General features: G+C 50.1%; 1 protein-coding gene across 9 annotated transcripts in view; it reads left to right on the top strand.

The window, feature by feature from the left end:
• RFX2 (regulatory factor X2) overlaps window positions 1–23,900 on the top strand; it is a 96,374-nt gene that overhangs the window by 58,443 nt on the left and 14,031 nt on the right. For 7 of the 9 annotated variants that reach the window (XM_082455553.1, XM_082455556.1, XM_082455555.1 and 4 more), the window contains 3 exons: window positions 13,366–13,440; window positions 20,240–20,421; window positions 22,603–22,722. In XM_082455553.1, coding sequence (XP_082311679.1) covers window positions 13,366–13,440; window positions 20,240–20,421; window positions 22,603–22,722 — 377 coding nt within the window. The remainder of the gene's footprint in view (window positions 1–13,365; window positions 13,441–20,239; window positions 20,422–22,602; window positions 22,723–23,900) is intronic. The other 2 variants (XM_082455557.1, XM_082455552.1) reach the window with 1 other exon arrangement.

The raw sequence follows: 23,900 nt of genomic DNA, 5'->3' as shown, positions 1-23,900 counted from the left end.
GGTCGTGAACATTTTCTCCTCTGTTTTCTTTGAAAAGTTTTATAGTTTTACATTTTACATTTAGCTCCGCTTCATTCTGAGCTAACTTTTGTATAAGACATAAAGTTTATGTCGAGGTTCATTTTTATGCATATGAAACAACCAGTTGTTCCAGCATCATTTGTTAAAAACACTATCCTTTATCGGATTGCTTTTGCACATTTGTCAAAAATCAGTTGGCCTGGGACTTCCCCGGTGGCACAGTGGTTAAGAATCTGCCTGCCAATGCAGGGGACACAGGTTTGATCCCTGGTCCGGGAAGATCCCACATGCTGTGGAGCAGCTAACCCCATGTGCCACAACTACTGAGCCTGCGCTCTAGAGCCCGTGAGCCACAACTTCTGAGCGCACATGCCACAGCTACTGAAGCCCGCGCTCCTAGAGCCTGTGTTCTGCAACAAGAGAAGCCACCACAATAAGAAGCCCGCACACCACAATGAAGAGTAGCCCCCGCTCGCCGCAACTAGAGAAAGCCCACGTGCAGCAATGAAGACCTAATGCAGCCAAAAATAAATCAATTGGCCTATTTCAGAACACTCTGTTCTGTTCCATTTATCTATGTGCCTGTCCCTTTACCAATACCACACTGTCTTAATTACGACAGCTTTAGTCAGTCTCAGAATTGGGTAGACTGGCTCCTCTTACTGTATTCTTCTTCAGTATTGTATTGGCTATTTATATAAATTTAGAATTTTCTATATAAATTTTAGATCAGTTTATCTATATTTACAAAAAAAATTCCTAGTGAGATTTTGATTAAACAGCATTAAAGCTGTGTATCAATTTGGGGAGAATTGACGTCTTTACTATGTTGGGTCTTCCAATCCATGAACGTGGTGTGTTTTCTCCATTTATTTAGATCTTCTTTGATTTCTTTCATCAGCATTTGGTCATTTTTAGCATGCAGATCCTATACTTATTTTGTTATATTTATGCCTAAGTATTTTTTGCTTTCGGAGCTTTTTTTTTTTTTTTTGGCTGTCGGGTCTTAGTTGCAGCATGCGGGCTCTTCGTTGCGGCGCGCGGGCTTCTCTCTAGCTGTGGTGTGCGGGTGTTCTCTCTCTAGTTGTGGCGTGCAGGCTCCAGGGCGCGTGGGCTCTATAGTTTGCGGCATGCAGGCTCTAGTTGAGGCGACGAGCTCAGTAGTTGTGGCACGCGGGCTTAGTTGCCCCGCGGCATGTGGAATCTTAGTTCCCTGACAAGGGATCGAACCCGCGTACCCTGCATTGAAAGGCGGATTCTTTACCACTGGACCACCAGGGAAGTCCCCTGGAGCTATTTTAAATGGTACTGATTTGAAATTTCACTTTTCAACTGTTCATTGCTAGTGTACAAAAGTATGGTTGATTTCTGGCTCTTGACCTTGCCTCCTGTGACCTTGCTGAACTCACTCTTTAGTTCTAAGAGTTTTTTGTGGTCTGCAAATAGGAACAGTTTTAGTTCTTTTCCAATGTGGATGACTTTTATTTTTTTTTCTTGCCTTATTGCACTGACTAGAACATCCAGTACGATGCTGTGTAAGAGTGGTGAGAGTGGACATCCTTGCCTTGTTCTCAGTCTTAGGGGAAACGCTTCCGTCTCTCACCCCTAAGTGTAATGTTACCTGTATGTTTTCCACAAATGCCTTTTTTCAGGTTGAGGAAGTTTCCTTCTATTCCTAGTTTTCTGAGAGTCTTTATCATAATTGGATGTTGAGTTTTGTCAAATGCTTTTTTCTTATTGATATGATCACGTGTTTTTTCTTTAGACTACAGATGTGATGGATTATATTGATTGATTGTCAATTAAAAAATAACTTGCTATTTTTGTGTGGGCTTAATCTGAAACAGAAGATGATGTTCGAGCCTCACCCCTGTTCTCTTGGTCCTGATGTGTTTCCGGGTCACCCTGATGTTAGAGGCCCTCTGAGCTTAGCTGTTCTCTCCCTTTCTATGTCCAGAGTGCTCCCCAGGACCTGGCTCTGAGGACAGGCATGGAGAGAAGTCATTTGCTGTCTAGAGCGGTGACTGTGGGGTGGTGCCTGCCACTCCATCCCAGGGGCACCAGCCTGTGCCTTGCCTCACTTGGGCCCTCCAGGGCCCTCAGCACGTCCTCAGAGGATTGGCTGGCAGACCTGAGTGTAGAGCTGCCGTTGATCAGAAGCCTTCCTCACAGACTACATTAACTTTCACGAATGTGACGTCTCCATATCAGCAAACTGCATCAACTCATAATAGTGAATAAGCTAGGGTCGCAGGTCACAGACCTACTGAGATCACAGGTCACGATATTCTCTGCAGTCCACACTGCCTCGCTGGAAACAAATGTGCAGCTCAGACCCCGGGCCGCCTGGTTACTGTAGTCTGATGTCTGGGTTGCACTAGAAGAATCGAGTTTTTAAATCAGTTGGAAATCCATGAACAGGCTATGTTTTGACACCCTGCCCCCCGCCCCAGCCCCAAAAGCTCCAGGAGAGTTATCACCTTGGATGAGGATCTGCCTCCGGACTCCCTCTGCTCTGTTGTGGTTTTTTGACTTGCTTTTGGCGTGGGGACATCTCACAAAGATGAGCAGAGATCCAACCAAGAGCCAAGAACAGGACTGGCCCTGAGGTTGCAACAGAAATAATGATGGCTCCTGGATCTGGCATTTCACGTCTATCAGTTTTCTTATGTCGGAGTTATGTTTCCAGGGACTTCAAGTTAATCCTGCAAACAGAGCACAAAGACCAGAGCAAATCGGCACCTACGGCCCCAGTGAGGGACTTCAGACTTTCAGTGACACATTTTCTTGAATCTCATTTCTGGTTAAAATTCATCAGTATTGAAATCTTAGAAGTGAATTGCCCAAATGGTAAGTTTTTGATAACTTTTCCTGTTGTGCTTTTTTTTTTTGACCCCATGGAGCAGAGATGCTAAGCTGACAGGTATGTTCTTTGGGTTGTATCAAGGGGAGACTCTGGGGGCTCCGGGGCTGCATGAGGAAAAACTCCCCTGCCACCATGCCCAAGCAGGCGGCCCCCCTGGGCCACGCAGTGGGGGCTGATGAAGACAAATCATCTATCCAATTCTGAAGATGATAAAAATACAGCGTCCCTGTCCGTGAGGGGATGTACCGTTGCAGTGTCTCATCAGGGCTCTGGGACCTGGTCTGGTGAAGACCCGTTGGACTCTGCATTTCCAGGAAGTCAGAGAGGGCCAGCACACAGGCAGTGGTGGCCCTGGGTGCTCTGGTCCCACGGAGGTCGGAGGGGTGCCTGCCCTGGCGACCCCGCTCAGGCAGGCCAGACAACTGGTGCATAAGCAAGAGCTACATAGAAGCTGGAAGGGCCAGCGCTTCACCTTGGAGGATGGCGGCACATGGGTTCCATCTTTCTCTGGCTGCGTTCAGCTTCTGTAAGCTTTGTGGCATCTGATGTGATTTTCAAACACACCTAAGAAAGCATCATCAATGTCTTCCACCCCCAAGCGAGGAAAATCCTCCTGTCTGGGTGTGTGGAGCAGAGTCTCAACAGCCCAGCCCCATGGAACACTTCGGGTCTTTTTCGAAAAAACTGAGATCTTAATATTAAAAGTCGCAATATGCAAATGAAAACTACAATGAGGTACCACCTCACACGGGTCAGAATGGCCATCATTAAAAAGTCTACAAGTAGGGACTTCCCTGGTGGCGCAGTGGTTCAGAATCCGCCTGCCAATGCAGGGGACACAGGTTCAATCCCTGGTCCGGGAAGATCCCACATGCCGCGGAGCAACTAAGCCCGTGCACCACAACTACTGAGCCCGCGTGCCTAGAGCCCATGCTCCGCAGCAAGAGAAGCCACCGCAATGAGAAGCCCGCGCACCACAACGAAGAGTAGCCCCCACTCGCCGCAACTAGAGAAAGCCCACACGCAACAATGAAGACCCAACGCAGCCAAAAATAAATAAATAAAATAAAATAAATAAATTTGTTTTAAAAAAAAGGTCTACAAATAATAAATTCTGGAGAAGGTGTGGAGAAAAGGGAACCCTCCTACACTGTTGGTGGGAATGTAAATTGGTACAGCCGCTAGGAAGAACATTATGGAGGTTCCTCAAAAAACTAAAAATAGAACTACCATACGACCCAGCAATCTCACTCCTGGGCATATATCCAGACAAAGCCCTAATTCAAAAAGATTTGTGCACCCCTATGTTCATTGCAGCACTATTTACAGTAGCCAAGACATGGAAGCAACCTAAATGTCCAGCAACAGATGAATGGATAAAGAAGATGTGGTACATGTATACAATGGAATATTACTCAGCCATAAAAAATAATGAAATAATGCCATTTGCAGCAACATGGATGGACCTAGAGATTATCATACTAAGTGAAGTAAGCCAGATAGAGAAAGACAAATATCATATGATATCGCTTATATGGGGAATCTAAAATATGATACAAATGAACTTATTTACAAAACAGAAATAGACTCACAGACATAGAAAACAAATTTCCAGTTACCAGAGGGGAAAGGGGGTAGGGGAGGGATAAATTAGGAGTTTGGGATTAGCAGATATAAACTACTATGGATAAAATAGATAAACAACAAGGACCTACTGTATAGCACAGGGAACTATATTCGATATCCTGTAATAAACCATAATGGAAAAGAATATGAAAAAGAATATATATATTTTTTAAAAGTCACAATACTTGGGGCCCTGGAATGATAGATTCAAGTTCTGCAGTGTTCAAGCTACAGCAGACATCCCTGAGATGTGCCACTTGAAATCATAGGCATTTCTTCGCTGAGTCATCAGAAACGCAGCTCCTGCTTTCAGAACTCCAGCGAGCATCTTCGCTCTGACCACCAGCACGTGTGGATACAGAAGAGCCGAATCTTGTATCCTGTATCCAGCTCGCCGGGAAGATGGTCTTGTGGCCGCTTCGAGTGGATGTGTCTGTAAGGGACCTGCTTCAGTCCTGAGTGCTGAGTCAAGGCCAGCGGGGACCCTGGACCATCCACGGCTCCGTGTGTGTGGACTGGCTTCCCACTCGGGCCCCTCCATTCTCACGGCGACCCTTCCTGGTGGCCCACGGGGCTGGTGCACCATGCACGCGGCGTCACAGCTCACGATGGATCGCCAACCGCTAAACAGCTCTTCTCTGGAGCCTGTGTTTTCAGGGAAGACCCAGGATATCTTGACTGGACTACGAACTCACACGCCTACTGGGCATTCGCTAGAAGCTTCCTCGCCTCCTGCACGGAGCTTTTGTCCAACCACAAGAGCAAAACGTTTGCCGGCAAACGCACATTATTTGATAAAGGAGTTTCGCCAATTGTACATCCGCTTTTTCTCTAAAATATTCATCATTGGACTTCCCTGGCGGTCCAGTGGTTAAGACTCAGTGCTCCCACTGCAGGAGGCATGGTTTCAATCCCTGGTTGGGGAACTAAGATCCCGCAAGCCCCGTGGCTCGGCCAAAAATAAATAAATAAATAAATAATTCATCATCACTTTTTATCCTTTTAATAGACTTTCTCTTAGAGCAATTTCAGATTTACAGAAAAATCGAGCAGAAAGTACAGAGAATTCCCGTAATGCCCCACCCTGTACCCCACGTACAGTTTTCCTTATTATTAACATCTAAGTTTGGTGCATTTGTTACAGCCAATAAGCCAATATTGACCCGTTATCATTTTTAACTAAAGCCCTTGGTGACATTAGGGTTCACCCTATGTTGTACGTTCTATGGGTTTTGACAAACATCTAGTGATATCATCACTTTTTTTTTTTTAATTTATTTTTGGCTGCGTTGGGTCTTTGTTGCTGCGCGCAGGCTTTCTCTAGTTGCGGCGAGTGGGGGCTGCTCTTCGTTGCGGGGCACAGGCTTCTCGTTGCGGTCGCTTCTCTTGTTGCGGAGCACAGGCTCTAGGTGCACGGGCTTCAGTAGTTGTGGCTCGCGGGCCCAGCAGTTGTGTCTCACAGGCTCTAGAGCACAGGCTCAGTAGTTGTGGCACACGGGCTTAGTTGCTCCGTGGCATGTGGGATCTTCCCGGACCAGGGCTCGAACCCATGTCCCCTGCATTGGCAGGCGGATTCTTAACCACTGCGCCAGCAGGGAAGTCCCAATATCATCACTTTTGAATCTGGTTTTGCAAGTTTCTTTGCAAAGGTGGGAGCAAGTGCCCCTTTGAAAGATCTATCTAAAGTTCATCTCTGCTCTGCTTTAAGTGACAAAATTAAAGAATGCGTGCTGGAAAGCACTCCGGTTCTTATTCTGAAAAGTCTCAATTAACTTGCCAGAGAAGTCATCATCCTGTTTAGAGTAACACAAGCCCACTTACCATGTCAAGGGCTACATGGGTCATCCATCTAATAAAAGCCTCTTCCTAATTTCCTTCATCTGTTCCTTGTGTTCCTGCTATTTTCTTTCGTGGCTCCGTATGTAAATGAGCACAGTGTGTGACCCCCGATTGGACCCTGGTCCACAAAAACAGGACTTTCATCAAGTGATTCGATCGGTTAACAGTGTTGAGTCGGGGTTAATTTCCGGGTCACGGAAGATGTTGACATTTGGGGAGCCTGGCTGAGGGGCATATGGGAATGCTTTGTGCTATTTTTGCAACCTTTTTAAAATCTGGAGTTATTTCCAAACTTAAAAGTTAAAAATTTTTCAATTGATAAATTAAGAAGTAGAACTATATTTTTTAAAGTTCTAGGAACTACAAGAAGAACTAAACATGTTAGCTGTTAAAAATGATTACCAAAAAAGATTATCTCCATGAGGTAGAAAGAAAAGAGGAAGACTTGCTTTTTTTATACCTTTTTCTTCTTTTCGAATTTTAACCACACGCATGCATTACCGTATACATTTTTTATTGAGATAAAATTCATAAAACATAAAATTAACTATTTTAAAGTGCATAATTCGGTAGCATTTAGGACATCCAGGGTGCTGTGCAATGATCCCCTCTCTACCTAAAAATTTAAAAAATCAGTTTAGCAGTAAAGTATAATCCACGCCTTGCAATTGTGTGAGTGATTTACAATTGCTTAGTAAATGTCTGGGGGCAGAGGTGGCAGAGTGCCGCCCTCCAGCCAAATCCTGCCGGCTGCCTGCTTTTGTAAATAAAGTTTTATTGGCACACAGCCACGCCCCCTCATGGATGCACACTGGCAGCTAGGGAAGGGAGGGGCTTCCTCTCCTCAGTGGGAGTTGGTGGAGGCCAGGGAGAAGCTGAGGCGGGGCTGGGATGGGGCGGGGCAAGCGAGGTGCCCAGGGCACCAAGTTTAGGGAGTTGCTCCCCTGCGGGGGCTGACCCTGCCATGGCACGACCTTGACAATGAGTGCCTCCTTCAGTTTGGTGCCCTGGGCGCCTCATGGGCATCACCCCAGTCCTGGCCCTGGAAGGAGACTGGTATGTCTCTGGCCTAATCGGGTTTTTGTATGGCAAGTGCATATAATATTACTACATAATTTTTTAATGTTTAATTAGCAAAATAAAACTGGACAAATTGAAAATGCCCATTTCCCCCAGCCAGCCTCCTCGTCTCCCCAGTGGTGAGCCCTGCCCTTCTCTCCATCCTCCCACCTGGCCCTTAACTGCAGCTGTTTCCTTTCTCCAGGCAGAATTCTGTGATTTCTATCCCTGCCTTCAAAACTCCAGCCATGACACTTTGGTTCTTTTAAATACTCTCCATTTTCTTTAAAGCTCCAAAAGCATTCATAAAACATTTAAACGTTTATTTCCTCCTTCTGTGGTCACATAATAAGCTGTATTTTAGGACAGGACGTTTACTGCAGCAGTTTTCTGTCCTCACCCCCACTTCTCCCTGGTTTTCCAGGAGCGTCCCCTCCCCCTTCCCACTTCTGGCCCAGGAGGCGTGGTCCTGATATCAAATTATGGCAGACCCAGCCTGGAGATACAGGTGTTGCTTTGATACTGGTCATTGCTGGCCCTTTGCAGGGGTGACCTTGGCCTGGCAGGTCTTTTTTTTTTTTTGTCTGCGTTGGGTCTTTGTTGCTGCACGCGGGCTTTCTCTAGTTGTGGCAAGCCGGGCTACTCTTCGTTGTGGTGCGCGGGCTTCTCCTTGCACGCGGGCTCAGTAGTTGTGGCTCACGGGCTCTAGAGCGCAGGCTCAGTAGTTGTGGTGCACGGGCTTAGCTGCTCTGCGGCATGTGGGGTCTTCCCCGACCAGGGCTCGAACCCGTGTCCCCTGCATTGGCAGGAGGATTCTTAACCACTGCGCCACCAGGGAAGTCCTGGCAGGTCATTTTAATGAGGTTATTGTGTTATAAATGGAATGGCCATTAGAGTGGACGCTAATGAATTCAGAGGAGAAGTAACCTCCACCCTCACTTAGAAGACACAAATCTAGTCCTTATGTCAGGTAAAATTTTGCTAGGATTATACATGAAAGGAAAGGAGTTTTATAAATTCCTTTAAAATTTTTTAAATAACCGTCTAATTTTAATATACTTGGGAGTTAATAAAACTTATCTGCGCTCTGCTATCACGTTGAGTTCTTGAAACGCTGTATCTTTGATCACAAGTCGTTAGGCATTTTCTCCCCTCCTTTCTCCCGAACGCTTAAAGCATGATATGTGTGTGCCCTTTTCTCCAGGCATTCTGCTAGTAATTCATGCAGCAGAAACCAGTGAAATTAAATGGCCAATAAAAAGGAATATGGGCTGCACTGCACCAAATCAGAAATAAAGATGAAGCTCCTGATAAGTCAGGAAATAGGAAGAGAAGTGTATGCATAATACCAAGATGGAAAGAAATCTTTGAGAAGCTCAGAAAACAGAAACGATTTTAGGGAAAGCTGCCTGGCCCTGGGGTGGCGAGAGGGCACCTCTGCATCTATCTTTGGCTCTTCCTTACAGTTTGACATGTGGGCCTGTGCAGGTACCACTTTGATAAAATTTTTTAACAAAAAATTAAACTCCAGTCAAGTATAAATTTAATTTCCATTTTAAGTATATCTAAAGATTAAACACTAACTTTTCCAGCCACTGAGAGGACTTATCAAGCCTTTTGTACTTGTGCAGTAAGAATCCCTCGGTCAGGTCTGTAAGGAAGCCTCCCACTCCAGCCCCCAGACTTCAAGCATGAGATGCTCCTTTTTCAAGGATGCTGGATGGCCTCAGCTTGGAGCTGGGAGGCGGCGCCACAGCGCCCTCTGCTGGATGCACTGCGCTGCGCCTCCGGTCCTGACTCCCGGGCACCAACCCCTCCATCTGAACTTCGGGGTCTGGTGACGTTTTCCTGAACTTCATCACCTTTAGAGGTTTACCTGACGTCTTAATTTTAAAACGCAGTGAACAACTTGGGAGGTTCCACTGTGTATTAAGTTAATTTAAGGTATCAGTGGGCTTGTTCTGACCCTATTTAATAGCTATGGGGTTTTGAGGATGGTCTTACAAAGCAAAAGTTCATTTGTATTCTTTCCCGCAATACTCCGAACTGCACGATTTTCAGCAGTCTTACACATGTCTGGCAAGCTTCTGGGTGTCTGTCCCCAGGACCCTCTCAGGAGCTCCACGAGATCAAAACTGTTTTCATAATAATACTAACCCATTAGTTGCTGTTTTCCCTGTGTTGACATTTGCCCCGACGATGCAAAACCAGCACGGCTGACACAGCTGCACACACATCAGAGCAGACACATCAGAGTCTCTAGAAGTCACTATAATCCTCACCATCATGCACGCACAGTAAAAAAAAAAAAAGGAGAAATACCAAATGCTAGTTTCACTCAAGAATTCTCTGATGAAGCAGTAAAAATTATTAATTTTATTAAATCTCAATCCTCGAGAACACTTTAATATTCTGTGTGACGAAAAGTGCTTCTGCTTCTTCCCAAAGTACGATGACAGTCTTGAGGAAAAGCTCATGGGCAAATGGCTTGTGAGCAGAATGAACTACTTTTTTCATGAAACGCTATTTTTCCTTGAAAGGATGACAGACAAATTATGATTATTCAGACTCGAAGATTTGGTACACATTTTCTCAAAACTGAACGGTTGTGAGCTTGACATATCGAGGAAAACACGACAGGTTTTATTGTCAATATGTTCTCAAACCAAAAAAAAAAAAAAATAGAATTTTGGAAAACTGGTATCTTGCTGATGTTGTTGGTAGTGATATTAACCAATGTGACTTTTTTCAGTACCCTGTGATGAAATGTATCAACATTGGGAAGATCTGCAAACTCAGTGAACCAGTATTTTCCAAGCGACCAGTGCATGTTGTTACAAAACCATGCATGTGGGTGAAAGATCCATTCAAATTGCAAGAAAGACTAAAGTTTTTTTTAATTAGTTGTATAGTTTTTATTGAGGTAAAATTCACATAACATAAAATGCACCATTTTAATCATGTAATTCAATGGCATTTGGTACATTCACAACGTTCTGTAAGCATTACCCTGTCGAGTTCCAGAACATTCTCACCACCCCCAAAGGAACCCTGTACCAGTTAGTAGACACCCCCCATTCCCTCCTCCTTCAGCCCCAGGGCAACTAATCTGCTTTCTGTTCCTGGATTTGCCTGTTTTGGACGTTTCATACATATGGAATCACTCAACACGTGGCCTTTTGTGATTGGCTTCTCTCACTGAGCATCATGTTTTCAAGGCTCATCCACATTGTAACATATGTCAAAACTTCATTCTTTTTTAGGGATGAATAATATTCAATTGTATGTATGGACCATATCTTGACTATCCATTCATCGGTGACTGACATTTGTGTTTTTCTGCTTTTTTTGCCGTTATGAATCAGGCTGCTATGAGCAAGTTTTTGTGTGAACACCTGTTTTCAATTATCTTGGATAGAGTGAAATTGCTGGGTCATGTGGTTTAACTGAGTTTATATTTTAACAGCTGTTTACCACGGTAGCTGAACCATTTTGCAGTCCCACCAGCAACTGAGGAGGGTTCGAGTTCCTCCACATCCTCACTGACACTTGTTACTTTTCTTTTTTCTCTTAATAGCCATCCTAGTGGGTGTGAAGTGGTATCTCACTGTGGTTTTAGTTTGTATTTCCCTAATGACTAATGATGTTGAGCATCTTTTTATGTGCTTATTGGAGACATGCCTATTCCAGGCCTTTGCCCATTTTTTTAAACTTTTTATTTTATATTGGAGCATAGCTGATTAACAATGTTGTGTTCATTGCCCATTTTTTAATCGTGTCATTTTATCATTTTGTTGTTGAGTCTCCATAGTTCTTTATAATATTCTGGATATAAGACCCTTATTAGATACATGATTTGCAAATATGTTCTCCCGTTCTGTGGGTTGTCTCTTCACTCTCTTGATAGTGTCCTTTGACGTACAGAAGTTTTTAATTTTGATGAAGTCCAATTTATCTTTTTTAAAAGTTTTTTTCTTTTATTTTTTGTTTGTGCTTTTGATGTCATATCTAAGATTCTATTCCCAAATCCAAGGTCATGGAGATAACCTTATTTTATGTGATTACCTCATGTTTTCCTCTAAAAGTTTTATAGTTTTAGCTCTTACATGTAGTTCTTTGATCCCTTTGGAGTGGATTTTTGTATATGCTGTGAGGTAAGGGTCCTGCTTCATTCTTTTGCACGTGACTATCTATTTATCCCAGCACCGTTTGTTGAAGGGTGTATTCTTTCTCCATTAACTAAGGGTCTAAACACCCTTGTTGAAAATCAATTGACCCTAGATGTATGGGTTTATTTCTGGACTCTCAATTCTATCCCATTGATCTATATGTCTATCCTATCCCAGTACTGCACTGTTGTGGTTACTGTAACTTTGTAATCAGTTTTGAAATGGGAACTTGTGAGTCTTCGACCTGGTACTTCTTTTTCGAGATTGTTTTGGTTATTTGGGGTCCCTTGCAATGCCATATGAATTTTAAGATCAACTTGTCCATTTGAAAAGGCAGCTGGAAGCTTTGTAGAGAATTTTGATAGAGACCGCATTGAGTCTACAGATCAATTAGGACAGTATTACCATCTTAATAGTAAGTCTTCCAATCCATGAACATAGGACGTCTTTCTGTTTGTTTGGGTCGTCTTTAATTTCTCTCAACAGTGTTTCATAGTTCTTTCAGTGTACAAGTATTTCACCTCCTTGGTTAAATTTATTCCTAGGTATTTTATTCTCTCTGATACTATTGTAAATGGGATTGTTTTCTCCATTTCATTTTCATATCGTTCATTGTTTAGAAATATAATTGACTTTTGTATATTGATCTTGTATCTTGCAACCCTGGTGCTGATAGTTTTTGGGGAGATCCTTCGGGATTTTCCATATTTAAGATCATGCTATCTGCAAATAGAGGTAGTTTTGCTACTTCCTTTCCTGTGTGGATGCCTTTTATTTCCTTCTGTGGCCTAATGACCCTGGCTAGAATTTCCAGTACAGTGTTGAATAGCAGTGGCAAGAGTAGATGTTCTCAACAGTGGTCAGAAGAGGTGGGGGGGGCGAAGCAGAAACCCCTCGTTCCTGAACTCAGCTCTGGGGAAGCAGTCCAGCTGCACTTTCTGAATGTGTTGGGCCCGCTTTTTACAGAATCGTCTCTGTGGTCTTTGCCTCCCCTGGGTGTTTAAGGGTCATGGCCTCCAGCAGAGCTTATGTTCGCATTTTTCACGTACAGGTCGGGCTCAGATGTGGCGGTTGCCACACTCGGCCGGGTGTCTCTTCCTTTGCATAGACCTGCCACGGCCCCTCAGCCCTCGCCTCCGCGAGGCCTAAGGACCCATCTCAGAGGCCCTCCCCCAGGAGGACCCCGCTGTGAGCGTCCCATCTCCGTGGCCCCAGGGTCCTGCGCCTCCCAATGGCAGGGCTGGGGTCGTGGCCTACCGGGATTTTCCCAAAGCCCTCCAGCTGGGAGACCCCGGGCTTTGCGACAGGGCAGGCTGGCCGCGAAACCAGTGCCATCAACTGTCCCCGGGTCTGTGGTCCTCTGATTCTCCCGGTGCAGATGATGGATTTGGGGAGCAGCAGGTGGTTATCACGCTGGCTTTGCTTACACTTGAACTTATGCAGTGACTAAGTATTCCCGTTGTGCACGTGCACATGCAGACGTGTTAAAACTCAGCTGCCAGTGTAGACAGTAGGACCCCATCTGCTGCTGGTGTCTGAGGGGCTCCTGGGCTCCTCTGCACGTGATGAAGCAACGCTCCTGCTGAGGCTTCAGCCCCCGACCTAACCCATTCCCCCCCGCCCCCCGCCTGCGTCCAGCCTGCTTTCTATTTTGTAGGCACTCGGATCTTTATTTGGATATTAATACAAACAAATCTTGGCTGATGCTAACCATCTGATTTCGTTTTTTGTTTTTTGTTTTTTTTCCATTTTGTTTTGTTTTGTTTCTGCGCACATTTTCTTTAGCTTGAAATGGCGATTGAAAACCTCCAAAAAAGCGAAGGGATCACATCACACAAAAGCGGTTTACTCAACAGTCATGTAAGTGTGTGTCAACCTGCTGGTCTGCCCTGCTCTGCTTGTCACCTTCATAGGCATTTTAAAAACAAACAGGGAGTTCCCTGGTGGCCTAACAGTTAGGATTCCAGGCTTTCACTGCCGTGACCCTGGTTCAGTCCCTGGTTCAGGGAACTGAGATATACTGCAAGCCGCGCGGTACGGCCGAAAAAAAAAAAGCAGTGAGTTGACACCTTTAAAGTGCCGAAAAGGTGCAGAGGGGGGAACCAACCTAGACTTCTACACTCAGCAAAAATGTCCTTCCACAGCGAAGGGAAATTAAGGCAGGCTCTTCCTTTGTGAAAGCGGGGTGACAGCGCCCCCCTCCTTGGGGGGAACAGGGATTAAACTGCTTAGTGTATGTAACGTCCTACCCACCATGCCTGGCAGAGGATAAGCATTGTAAATAAATTCGTACTCAAACAAGCCACAACCAAAAAATGACACCGGATTGGGGATGCCATAAATGTTCTTAGCTAATTCTCCTGTGATCAGCTCTTTGAAAAAAAAAAAAAAATTGGTAATTTGAGAAAAGGGCAAAGCAACTAATTCCTATTGATTTTAGCTGCATAAGACCTTTCTCTGATGGGGACACCACATGATCGTAGGCCCCAAGGCCAGGAGGGCACAAAGGTCTTTGCCTCTGGGTGGCTTTGAGTGGCGGGACGGGGCTGGAAGAGATGACAGTGCAGGGACTCGGCTTCTGGGGACAGTTGAGGAGGGAAAGCTCCTGTCTCCCCGCACTCCTCCCTTTTCCCGTTACTTCTCCAAACGCCCTCAATTCGGCTTTAACATAACTGGAATTTTGTTCGGCATTTTGGAGGTAGGACAGGCCGCAGGAGTTCAGAGCGCACTTCTGGCAGCTTTTCTCAAGCACTTGGGTTGGGATTGGCATCCTTTTGAGAATTAAAACATCAAAGAAAAGAAGTCCCCTTTAGTTGAACCCGATCCCAGCTGTGACCCCAGCAAGACTTTCATACTGGCCGACATTCAAAGTGAGTGATTCGGGGTGCGGGGCCAGAAACCCCACTAGGGAAAGATCCGGGAGCTTCTGGGTTTGTCGGGGGGCACAGGCGTGGCCAGCACCTCCAGCCCATTGGCTGAGCCTCAGAGGGCTGGTCACTGGAGGAAGAGCAGCCTCACCCCGGCTGTCTCGAAGGAAAAACAAAAGTCTATCAGGCCCCAGGCTAGGTGGGTCATGGCCACCCTGTTGTCCATCACTGCCGGACGATGTCACCTGGTGGGCAGGTCTGGAGAAGGGAAGCTGCAGCCTTAGAGCGGAACGTGTAGAAAGTCCGCAAGACGGCATTCTCTGCTCGGGGACCAGAGTTCTTCAGATCTCGAGCAGACAACGTGGCCACGGCACAGCCTGCGAGGCCAGGCGCTAGGGCAGCCCCAGAGAGCCATGAGGAAGGCAGGATGGGTGCGGACCCCAGGCCGGCGGCGTATCCGCGGGAAGTTTAAAATGTCTATGCGAAACGCATGAGCCTCAGTCTCTGGCTGCAGGGATGCCTCTGGCTTTCTAACACTTTTCCTCTGGAAGGCTGGCTTGCCTTGGTTGCTTCTCCAAAACCAGTTTCCATTCCTGAGTTTAGTTTCCGAGCAGGAAGAACCTCCCTGTGTCCGTTTTCTTTCTGGCGATTTGTTGTTGAGTCGTTTTCTTCCATTGGGAGCCATGAGAAGTAGGATCTGAGGGTTGGCGACTCAGAGAGGATAGAAAGAAGACCTCTGTAAAGAGTCGACCCCAGGTGCTGCAGTCAACCTGCCAGGAGCTTGTCTGGGCAGGGAGGGCGGGGAGAGAGCTAGAGTGTGTCCTGGCGACAGACGGCCACGTGTCCTGCAGAGCCCTTCGTCGTCCTAGTTGGCCGTGCTCACTTGAGACAGTTGTCCCTGGGCACCACCGGCTGCGGTCCCCGCGCCCGCACAGAAGAGCCTGGTGCCGGGTGGCGAGACACCCAGAGCCCAGGAAGGCTGGGCTGTGCCTTCCAGACCCAGCCCGACATCAGGGTCACCCCAGCTCCCCAGGCTGCCCTCGGGACTCGGACCAGGGGGTCTGAGGGTTGAAGGGACCTTCCAGCCTGGTGTGGGAGCCCCTGAGGGAGGAGGTGGGCCTCGAGCCATCTTTGAAACAGGGGAACGCATGATTTGGTGGCAGGAAACGAGGGACACCTGTTTCGGAGGAAGGAGGCATAGAAAGTTGAGCTGGGAACGGAGATGCCGTCCCTCACCAGGGTGTCCCCGTGGCCTCTGGGTGCAGCCCCTCTGCTGTCCCCCGGGTCTATCGGGAGACGCCCCCAACCCCTGCTGACTCAGGGGCCCCCATCGTGGGTTCCTGCAGAGGTGGCCGCTGCTTACTGGACATAAGCTACTATCTCCAGCCCCTGGGAGGAGGACCTGCTTTTAGGTGGATCATATTCAGATTATATGACTTTTTTTTTTTTTTTAATCAAGAAACATCAGTTGCCAAAGATGATTTAGCCTTCAGGAGGTGGTGTAGTGGCAGAGCCGTGCCCTGCAGTCTGGGGTGGGGATGGGCTGTGGCAGCTTCATGGGCTGGGCGCTCTGCCTACAAGTTGCTCCAGATCATTGCGGCGAAGGCCTCCGGCAGTGGTCGCGGTCGGACTGCTGTTTTCTGGAGCCTCCCCGGCCCCCTCACTGCCTCGACGACCCCGCCTGGTCTCCTGGCGGGAAAGGCTTTTTCCCAGTGGGCATCGAGGCCGGGCCTGTCCCGTCAGCTCCCCCCTTGAGTCTCCAAGGGCGCCTGCCCGCCTGGAGGAGCAGCTGCGCACGTGTGTCGGGGGCCGAGCCCTGACCGTCCCCCGCCCCCGCCCCACGACAGACCCGGCACCTCCCGCCGCCTTCCTGGCTCATCCAGGGCAGCGCCGTCCTGCTGGAGGCGCATCCTTGTCTGCCCTCCTCCTCCCACAGCCCGCATCCGATGCTCCCTGACCTTCAGAAGCATCCGGAATCAGACCACTTCTCCCACCCCACCCACCATGGCCACAGCCCCCCTACCACGACACCCGGTCAGTCTGCCGCGGGCGAGGCAGGGCTGTGTGGTGGGGAGATGGGCCTCCCGTTCACCGAGTGTCACTGACGTACGATGCTCAGCCGGTCGGGACGACACCAGGTAGCGGCGTCCGGGAGTGCGGTGCGCAAACCCCGCCGGCGCTCGCTCGGCCTCCAGGGGAGGCCCTGCCTTCACGGAGCCCGTAGACCGCCCTCCAGCGCCCGTCAGCCTCCCTTCCGGGTCACCTCTCGTCGCCGGAGAGGGTACAAGTGAACCCGTTACTGCTTCGGAGGCTGCTGGTGGCGCCTGTTCTCTCTGTGCTTAGCTCTGCTCAGGAGGGAGTTAACCACACCTCCTAGGTGTCAGCGTCCATGTGGTCACCCAGCAAAGAAGTCTGCTCTTCGTGTAGTTCTTGGGATTTGGCCGAGGTGGTGACGAGCAGAAGCAATCGTCCTTCCCGAACCTTCCTTTTCACGCTGGGCCGGTCGTGTCAGGCGCCGGGCGGGGTCTCAGCCTCCATCTCTCAGGACCTGGTCCGGGGCCCCTTCCAGGCCCCCGCCTCGCGGCCTGAGGGTCCTCCTGAGGGCTCGCCCGGGCGCTCAGACCCTGAGACATCTGGGCCGCTGGTCCCGGCCCCTCCCTCCCACAGAGGACTCCGCTAGAAGCAGCCCATGCTCCCCGGCCAGGGTGGCAGAGACCGGAAGCGCCTCCGCTTCCACGGCCAGAGGCTCTCGGCTCTCCTCATGCTGGGGTCCCCTCCGCTCTGCGGGACCCCTCCTCCTCTCCATCAGCCTTTCTTGAGGCATCTTCACGGGGTGCGCACGTGGGCAGACCCGGTTCTGTCTCTGCTTCCTGGAGCTCCCGTTTCAGCAGGGAGACAAGCGATAGAAAATGAATGCTTGTGTCGGCGAGCAGTGCTCTGGGAAACCTTGGGGCTCAGGGGCCAGCAAATAGCAGCCCTTCCTCACCTGGATCCTGGATCCTGAGCCAATTGAAAATAGACAGCGGGGCAACAGACAGAACCCAGTTCTCCCCTGTGGCTGGGGAGGCTGCTGTGGGAAGGCTCGTAGCTGGTGGGACAGGCGCCCCCCCCTGTGAGCGCAAAGCAGGCCGGGGGCGTACCCGCGAGAAAGGAGCAGCTCCACTGTGACACCCATGCCCTCCTTCCCAACTTCCCGGTGGTGGCAGTCCCTTAGCCCCAGAGTCAAGGCAGCGGGGGGCGGGGTGTGTGCAGGGGGGCCTCGGGTGGGGAGGAGGGTGCCTCCTGGGGCAGGCCATGCGCAGTGATTAAACCACTCAAGTTCACAGTTTGTTCATAGCATCAAAGACAGAGGGAGGGGTCAGAACAAGGGGTGCCAAGGAGATGGCCCCTAAGGCTGGGAGCCCTGGGCCGGAGCAAAGCCTTGGAGAGAGAAGGGGGTGTGCTCTGCCACCTTTGTGTAGAAAAAGCACATTTAAGGAAAGTTTGAAAATTATATATCTAGGTGACTTGATGGAAAGTAGAAACCGTGATGCTCTTTCCCAAAGGGGGAACTGAAGAACCCTTTCCTGTTTCCCTCAGCCCCTGGCTGCTGCCCCCTCCTCCCCACGTCCCCGTTGTAACTGCCCCCCCTTCACCCACTGGTGGGGGTGGGATCCCCCTGCGGGGTCACGGGCACGGCCAGCACACGACATCCCACAGCACACGGACAGATGAGTGGACAGCTGTTCCCGTGCACCCAGGGCTGCAGAAGGCAGGCTTCATGGTGACAGGAGGGCTGGCGGCCCCTGATTCATACCTGCTACTTGGATCGGCAGCTGGGCTGGTCCCTCAGTGGGGAGGTGGTGTGGCAGAGACCTCATGTGCAGGGCGGCTGTGGGGGGCCCGGTCCTGGCTCTCCCCAGAGCAGCGCCTAACCCCAGGCCTCACGCGCTCCTCCTCCTCCCCAGCCCCACCCGCACAGACCCGCTCTCGCTCTCGGCTCCTGGGTGTCAAATTAACACATCTGGTCCCAACCTCCACCCTGAATGCCAGTCCAGCACTCCTCCCCCTCCTTCCAAAAGCAGAACCCGTTACCCCAGCCCTTCTCGATGCCCGAGGTTTGTCTTTGTGTTAGAGCAGGGGTCACCGGTCCACGGCCTTGTTAAGAACTGGGGTGCACAGCAGGAAGTGAGCGGCAGGGGAGGGAGTGAAGCTTCATCTGCCGCTGCCCATCGCTCCCCATCGCTCACGTTACCGCCTGAACCCTCCCCCCCTCCCCCCTCCCCCCTCCCCCCTCCCCCCACCGTCTATGGAAGAATAGTCTTCCGAAACCGGTCCCTGGTGCCAAAAAGGTTGGGGGGCGCTGTGTTATAGGACCCTCTGCTCTGTCAGTCCCCCAGTGCCCCTTCACCTGGACCTTTGATCTTTTCCCCACCTTCATCCTGCATATCCAGCCCAGGCCCACCCCCTGCCTCTGAAACTCTCCTTATTCTAGCGTCCCTGCCACCAGCTGACCCCACCACCCGCCTCTCACTCAGGTCCACGTTAGAGCGGGGAGGCCCCAGGGAGGAAACGAAGGCACGTCAGGTTCACTTTAAAATGGCAGGAGGGGGCCTCCCTGGCGGTCCAGTGGTTAAGGCTCCCCGCTGCCGCTGCAGGAGACACGGTTTGATCCCTGGTCGGGGAGGTTCTGTATGCTGTGAGGCGTGGCCCAAAACAAACAAAAACATTGTAAAGCAACTATACTCCAATAAAAATGAGTTTAAAATAAAATAAAGTGGCAGAGGCAGTGTGTGGGGCTTAGAGGAAGTAAAATTGGCCCTGAGGTGACGATTGTTGAAGCAAGAGTTCATGTGTCTGTTTTGTCTACCTCTGTGCATGTTAAAACCTTTCTGTAACGAAACGTGTCTAAAAGGGCGACGCGAGCAGACTTCGAAGCCTGCGGGCTAAGTCTGGGCGGAGCCGCAACCTGGCTTGCAGGGCCGAGCACCAGAGGGGGCCGGGGGTAGGGGGGTGGGGCGGCGATCTCCCAGGGAGAAGGACAGAGGGTGTGGGAACACAGAGGACAGGGGGCCCCGCAGCAGGGAGCCCCATCCCGATGCTGATGTGGGATCCTGCCTCTGGCCTCGTTCCCGCGCTCGCTCTTCCAGGTCCAGACCTCCCTCCGTTGGGGAGCAGTCTCGAAGCCAGAATCAAACCGCAGCCTTTGGGGCGCTCTGCAGTGGGTGCAAAGGGGGCGGGGGGGGGACAGCCTCCCTCGGTGTGGGAACTGAGCTCTCTGTGTAGACGGTTCTGAGTCAGTGCTGACCCCTGGGGGCCGCGGTTGCGGCCTTGGATCCTTTTCCCTGCCGTTGGCCTGAGCACAAAACCTGGCACACGAGCCTTTCGGTCTTTCATTCAGTTTCCCGTTTGTTTTCCTCTGGGTCCTGAGTACGGGGACTGCGGTGGTATTACCTTAACGCGGGGCGCCGTGCTGATGGGCCGTGGGGTTTTCCTTCATCTTCCTTTCCCGCGTGCTCAGATCAGCTCCATCCCCGTAGGTTTAGGAAGCATGTGGTGTGCGAGGCCTGTGGGGGTTTCAGTCTCCATCACGGGCAGGTTTTTATAAATTAAGTCAAGGAACCTGAAAGCTTGGCTAGAAATCAAAGGAATAAACAAGCAAGTGAAAAGAAGCTATTAAGTAATGAACGTGCCCCAAATTGAACCTGAATCGGTGACAGTAGAGGTGAGTTTCCCAGTCGAGTCGGAGGACGGAAGGCGTGTGATGCTGTCGGTGCGTCCGCGTCAGCGTCCCACCTGTCTTGTCCATCCAGCTCCAGTGGCTCTTGGATAATTACGAAACCGCGGAAGGCGTGAGTCTCCCCAGAAGTTCGCTCTACAACCACTACCTTCGCCACTGCCAGGAGCACAAGCTGGACCCCGTGAACGCGGCCTCCTTTGGGAAGCTGATCCGCTCCGTGTTCATGGGCCTGAGGACGCGGCGGCTGGGCACCAGGTGGGTCGGTGGGAGCGTCTGGCAGGCCCTGCACCCGCCCCCCACCCTCCTCTTCCCTTATACAGACATCGAGCTTCGGGAGAACGCCGGGCTCCCTCCTCCTGCCACGTCCTGACGTCCGCGGCTCAGGGTGCACCTGGAGTTGCCCTGAATTGGTGGTAGCCTGGGCCCGGCTTGTGCACCCGTGGGCCATGATCGCTTCTCTCCTGGTGACAGGACACGGGCTTCACCTCCGCTCTCTCCCTTCGTTTGAAATTTCCCATAGCAAGCTTTTTATTTTATTTATTTATTGTTTAACATCTTTATGGGAGTATAATTGCTTTACAATGGTGTGTTAGTTTCTGCTTTATAACAAAGTGAATCAGCTATACATAAACATATATCCCCATATCCCCTCCCTCTTGCATCTCCCTCCCTCCCACCCTCCCTATCCCACCCCTCTAGGTGGTCACAAAGCCCCGAGCTGATCTCCCTGTGCTATGCGGCTGCTTCCCACTACCTATCTGTTTTACATTTGGTAGTGTATATATGCTCATGCCACTCTCTCACTTCGTCCCAGCTTACCCTTCCCCCTTCCCGTGTCCTCAAGTCCATTCTCTAGTAGGTCTGCGTCTTTATTCCTGTCCTGCCCCTAGGTTCTTCACGACCTTTTTTTTTTTTTTTTTTTAGATTCCATATATATGTGTTAGCATACGGTATTTGTTTTTCTGTTTCTGACTTACTTCACTCTGTATGACAGCCTCTAGGTCCATCCACCTCACTACAAATAACTCAATTTCGTTTCTTTTTATGGCTGAGTAATATTCCGTTGTATATATGTGCCACATCTTCTTTATCCATTCATGTGTTGGTGGACACTTAGGTTGCTTCCATGTCCTGGCCATAGCAGGCTTTTTAAATAGCAGCCTCTGGACTGTCTAGTCTAGTTGGATTTACCACGTCTTGATGCTTTTTGCTGTGCCTGGACCGATCCACGGTGGGCTGCTCTTGGCAGACAGCAGCCGGGGACCATCACGGGCGGGAATCTTGCTCCCTCCACCCCCAACCCCGGCAGTAGCGTTTGGCTCCTCCCACTAGAAAAAGACGACCGCGCTCTGTTCAAAGCGGGGGGCTTGGCCCACACGTGAGATCATGTTGCATGGCTTTGACCTATGGCCAGCCGGGTTCACCACGTGCCCTGGGTGAAGGCGCACACACGTGGGTCTCGGGGTTCACTCACCCCCTCCCAGAAGCGGGCGTGCTGGGTGTCTTAAAGGACGGGGCCAGGAGAGTTCTCTGCCACCTTGGGATCCCTGACGGAGGACATCCTTACGAAACATGGGCAGCCAGAGGGGGGCAGGGAGGAGGAGTCCATGACCTCTGGGGACACAGCCACCGCTGCCCTGGGGCCTTTCCAGATGGCTCCTGGGGCCTCCACCTTCAGAGGGTCCCAGATGCTGGCCTCAGAATTGGGGCTCATCTGCCCCGCTTTCCCCCTCCGAGCACCAGTTCAGCTCGCACCTCACCTGGGAAGGACCCAGGCTCCCCGGCTTGTCCGTGTTGCCAGCTCAGGGAAAATGGCAGCCCGCAAGCTGGGGGTGTTTGCAAGGCCGCGTGTCTGTCCTTGCCTCCTGAGGAGCCCCTTCTGACCTGTTTCCTTAAAGAAATTATTTAAAACCCTTTGAGCATCATTTCTCCCATAAAAAAATAAGGTAGTGTTTCCCAAACTGTACCATTTCTAAAACGTGTTATTAGATGATTGGAAGGAGGGAGAGTTAATAATAGTAATTATTATTATTATTTATGATAATAATAAGTATTATTGTTATTTATTATAAGTATTTATTATATTATTATTTATTATAATAAGTATTATTATTATTTATTACAATAATAAGTATTATTATTGCTATTCTTATTATTATTAGACCATGCTGGGTTAAACAAAGTTGAACTGGCTTTTTCACTGCAGGACTTCTCAGAGCCTTTATCATACTAAAATACAAGAGGGGCGTCTCCCAGAGGGGGAAGTCGTTACAGAATTTCCTGAACCTCTCTGACCACGGGACAGCCCATGAACGTTTCCCACACGGTCCAGGGAACACTGGCCCCGAGAGCCCAGGGAGAAGGGCCGGGAAACAGCCCTGTCTTGCGGTTCAGGACATCTGCAAAGAGAGCTGACCCCAGATGTTTGGTTCCTAGGGGCAACTCCAAGTATCATTACTACGGGATCCGTCTGAAGCCAGACTCGCCCCTGAACCGGCTGCAGGAAGACACGCAGTACATGGCCATGCGGCAGCAGCCTGTGCATCAGAAGCCCAGGTGGGTGAGCTGCCCGGCCGGCCTAAGGACCAGCCAGCCCACTGAGAGGTTTCACTAGCAGGAACGGAGGGAGAGGGGTTTCTCGACCATTGACCACAACCTGGAAGTGGATGAAACGTGGATGGAGTGGAGAAAACCAGTTCACATTGGCCCCCATCTCGGCGTCCTGGGAGAGCCCTGCCTTTCACTTGCACCTGGCGTGGAGTGAGGCCAGCAGGACGCGGGCAGTTTCAGGGTCACAACAGAAGTGAGTGGAAGGTGCAGAGATTTCCCATGTGCCCCCCACACCCCGGCCTCCAGTGCTGTGCCTCTGTTACAGTTGATGAACCCACATGGACCCGTCCTTGTCACCCCAAGTCCATAGCCGACATTAGGGTTCACTCTCTGTGTCGTACGCTCTGTAGCTTTGGACAAAGGTGCAATGACCTGTATCCACTGTTAGAGGATGGTACAGAGTAGTTTCACTGCCCTAAAAACTCTCCCTGTTCCTCCTGTTGGTCCCTCCTCCCCACCAACCTCCGGCGAGCGCCGATCTTTTTTTACTGGCTCCGTAGTTTTTGCCTTTTCCAGAACGCCGTAGAGTTACTTACAATCACAGATCTTTGATTTTTCCTCTCTGTCTTCAAAGAAAGAGAGAGAACACTGAACATGACCCCAGAAGCCAGGAGAAAGAAGCGTATACACTTAAGTTGCTGCTTCCTCCTGACCTTTGGAGCTGATGGCTGGAAAGGCCTGGTCCTTTTCTGGAATGTTCTCTTCTCTGCCTCACAGACCTACTCATCTTTTAAGGCAGGGGTCAGCACACTTTTTCTGTAAAGGGCCAGAGAGCACATATCTTCAGCTTTGCAGGCAGACACTGTCTGTGGAGACCCTTCAGCTCTGCCCGTGTAGCATGAAAGCCGCCACAGACCAGGTGTAAAGGAACGGGTGTGGCCGTGTGGCCATCAAACTTAATTTTCAAAACAAGGGGCAGAAATGGCCCTCTGCAGCTCTAGTTGGAGACGCCAGGTTCAGGGCCCCACTTGAATACCAGCTCCCTGGCCCCTTCCGGTCACCCCTCTGCCCGCCTCTGTCCCCGGCCCCTCTCCGGGGTCCATTCTGCTCCAGGGCAGGGATGCACCCCACTCCCTTCCACGTGGCACCTGCGTGCCTCAGCTGAGCTGCGTGGCGGACACCCC

Source organism: Balaenoptera physalus (assembly GCF_965194825.1).
Source record: "Balaenoptera physalus genome assembly, chromosome: 3".
Lineage (NCBI taxonomy): Eukaryota > Metazoa > Chordata > Mammalia > Artiodactyla > Balaenopteridae > Balaenoptera > Balaenoptera physalus.
The sequence above is the reverse complement of the archived record's forward strand: the minus strand, read 5'-3'. Positions and strand labels throughout refer to the sequence as shown.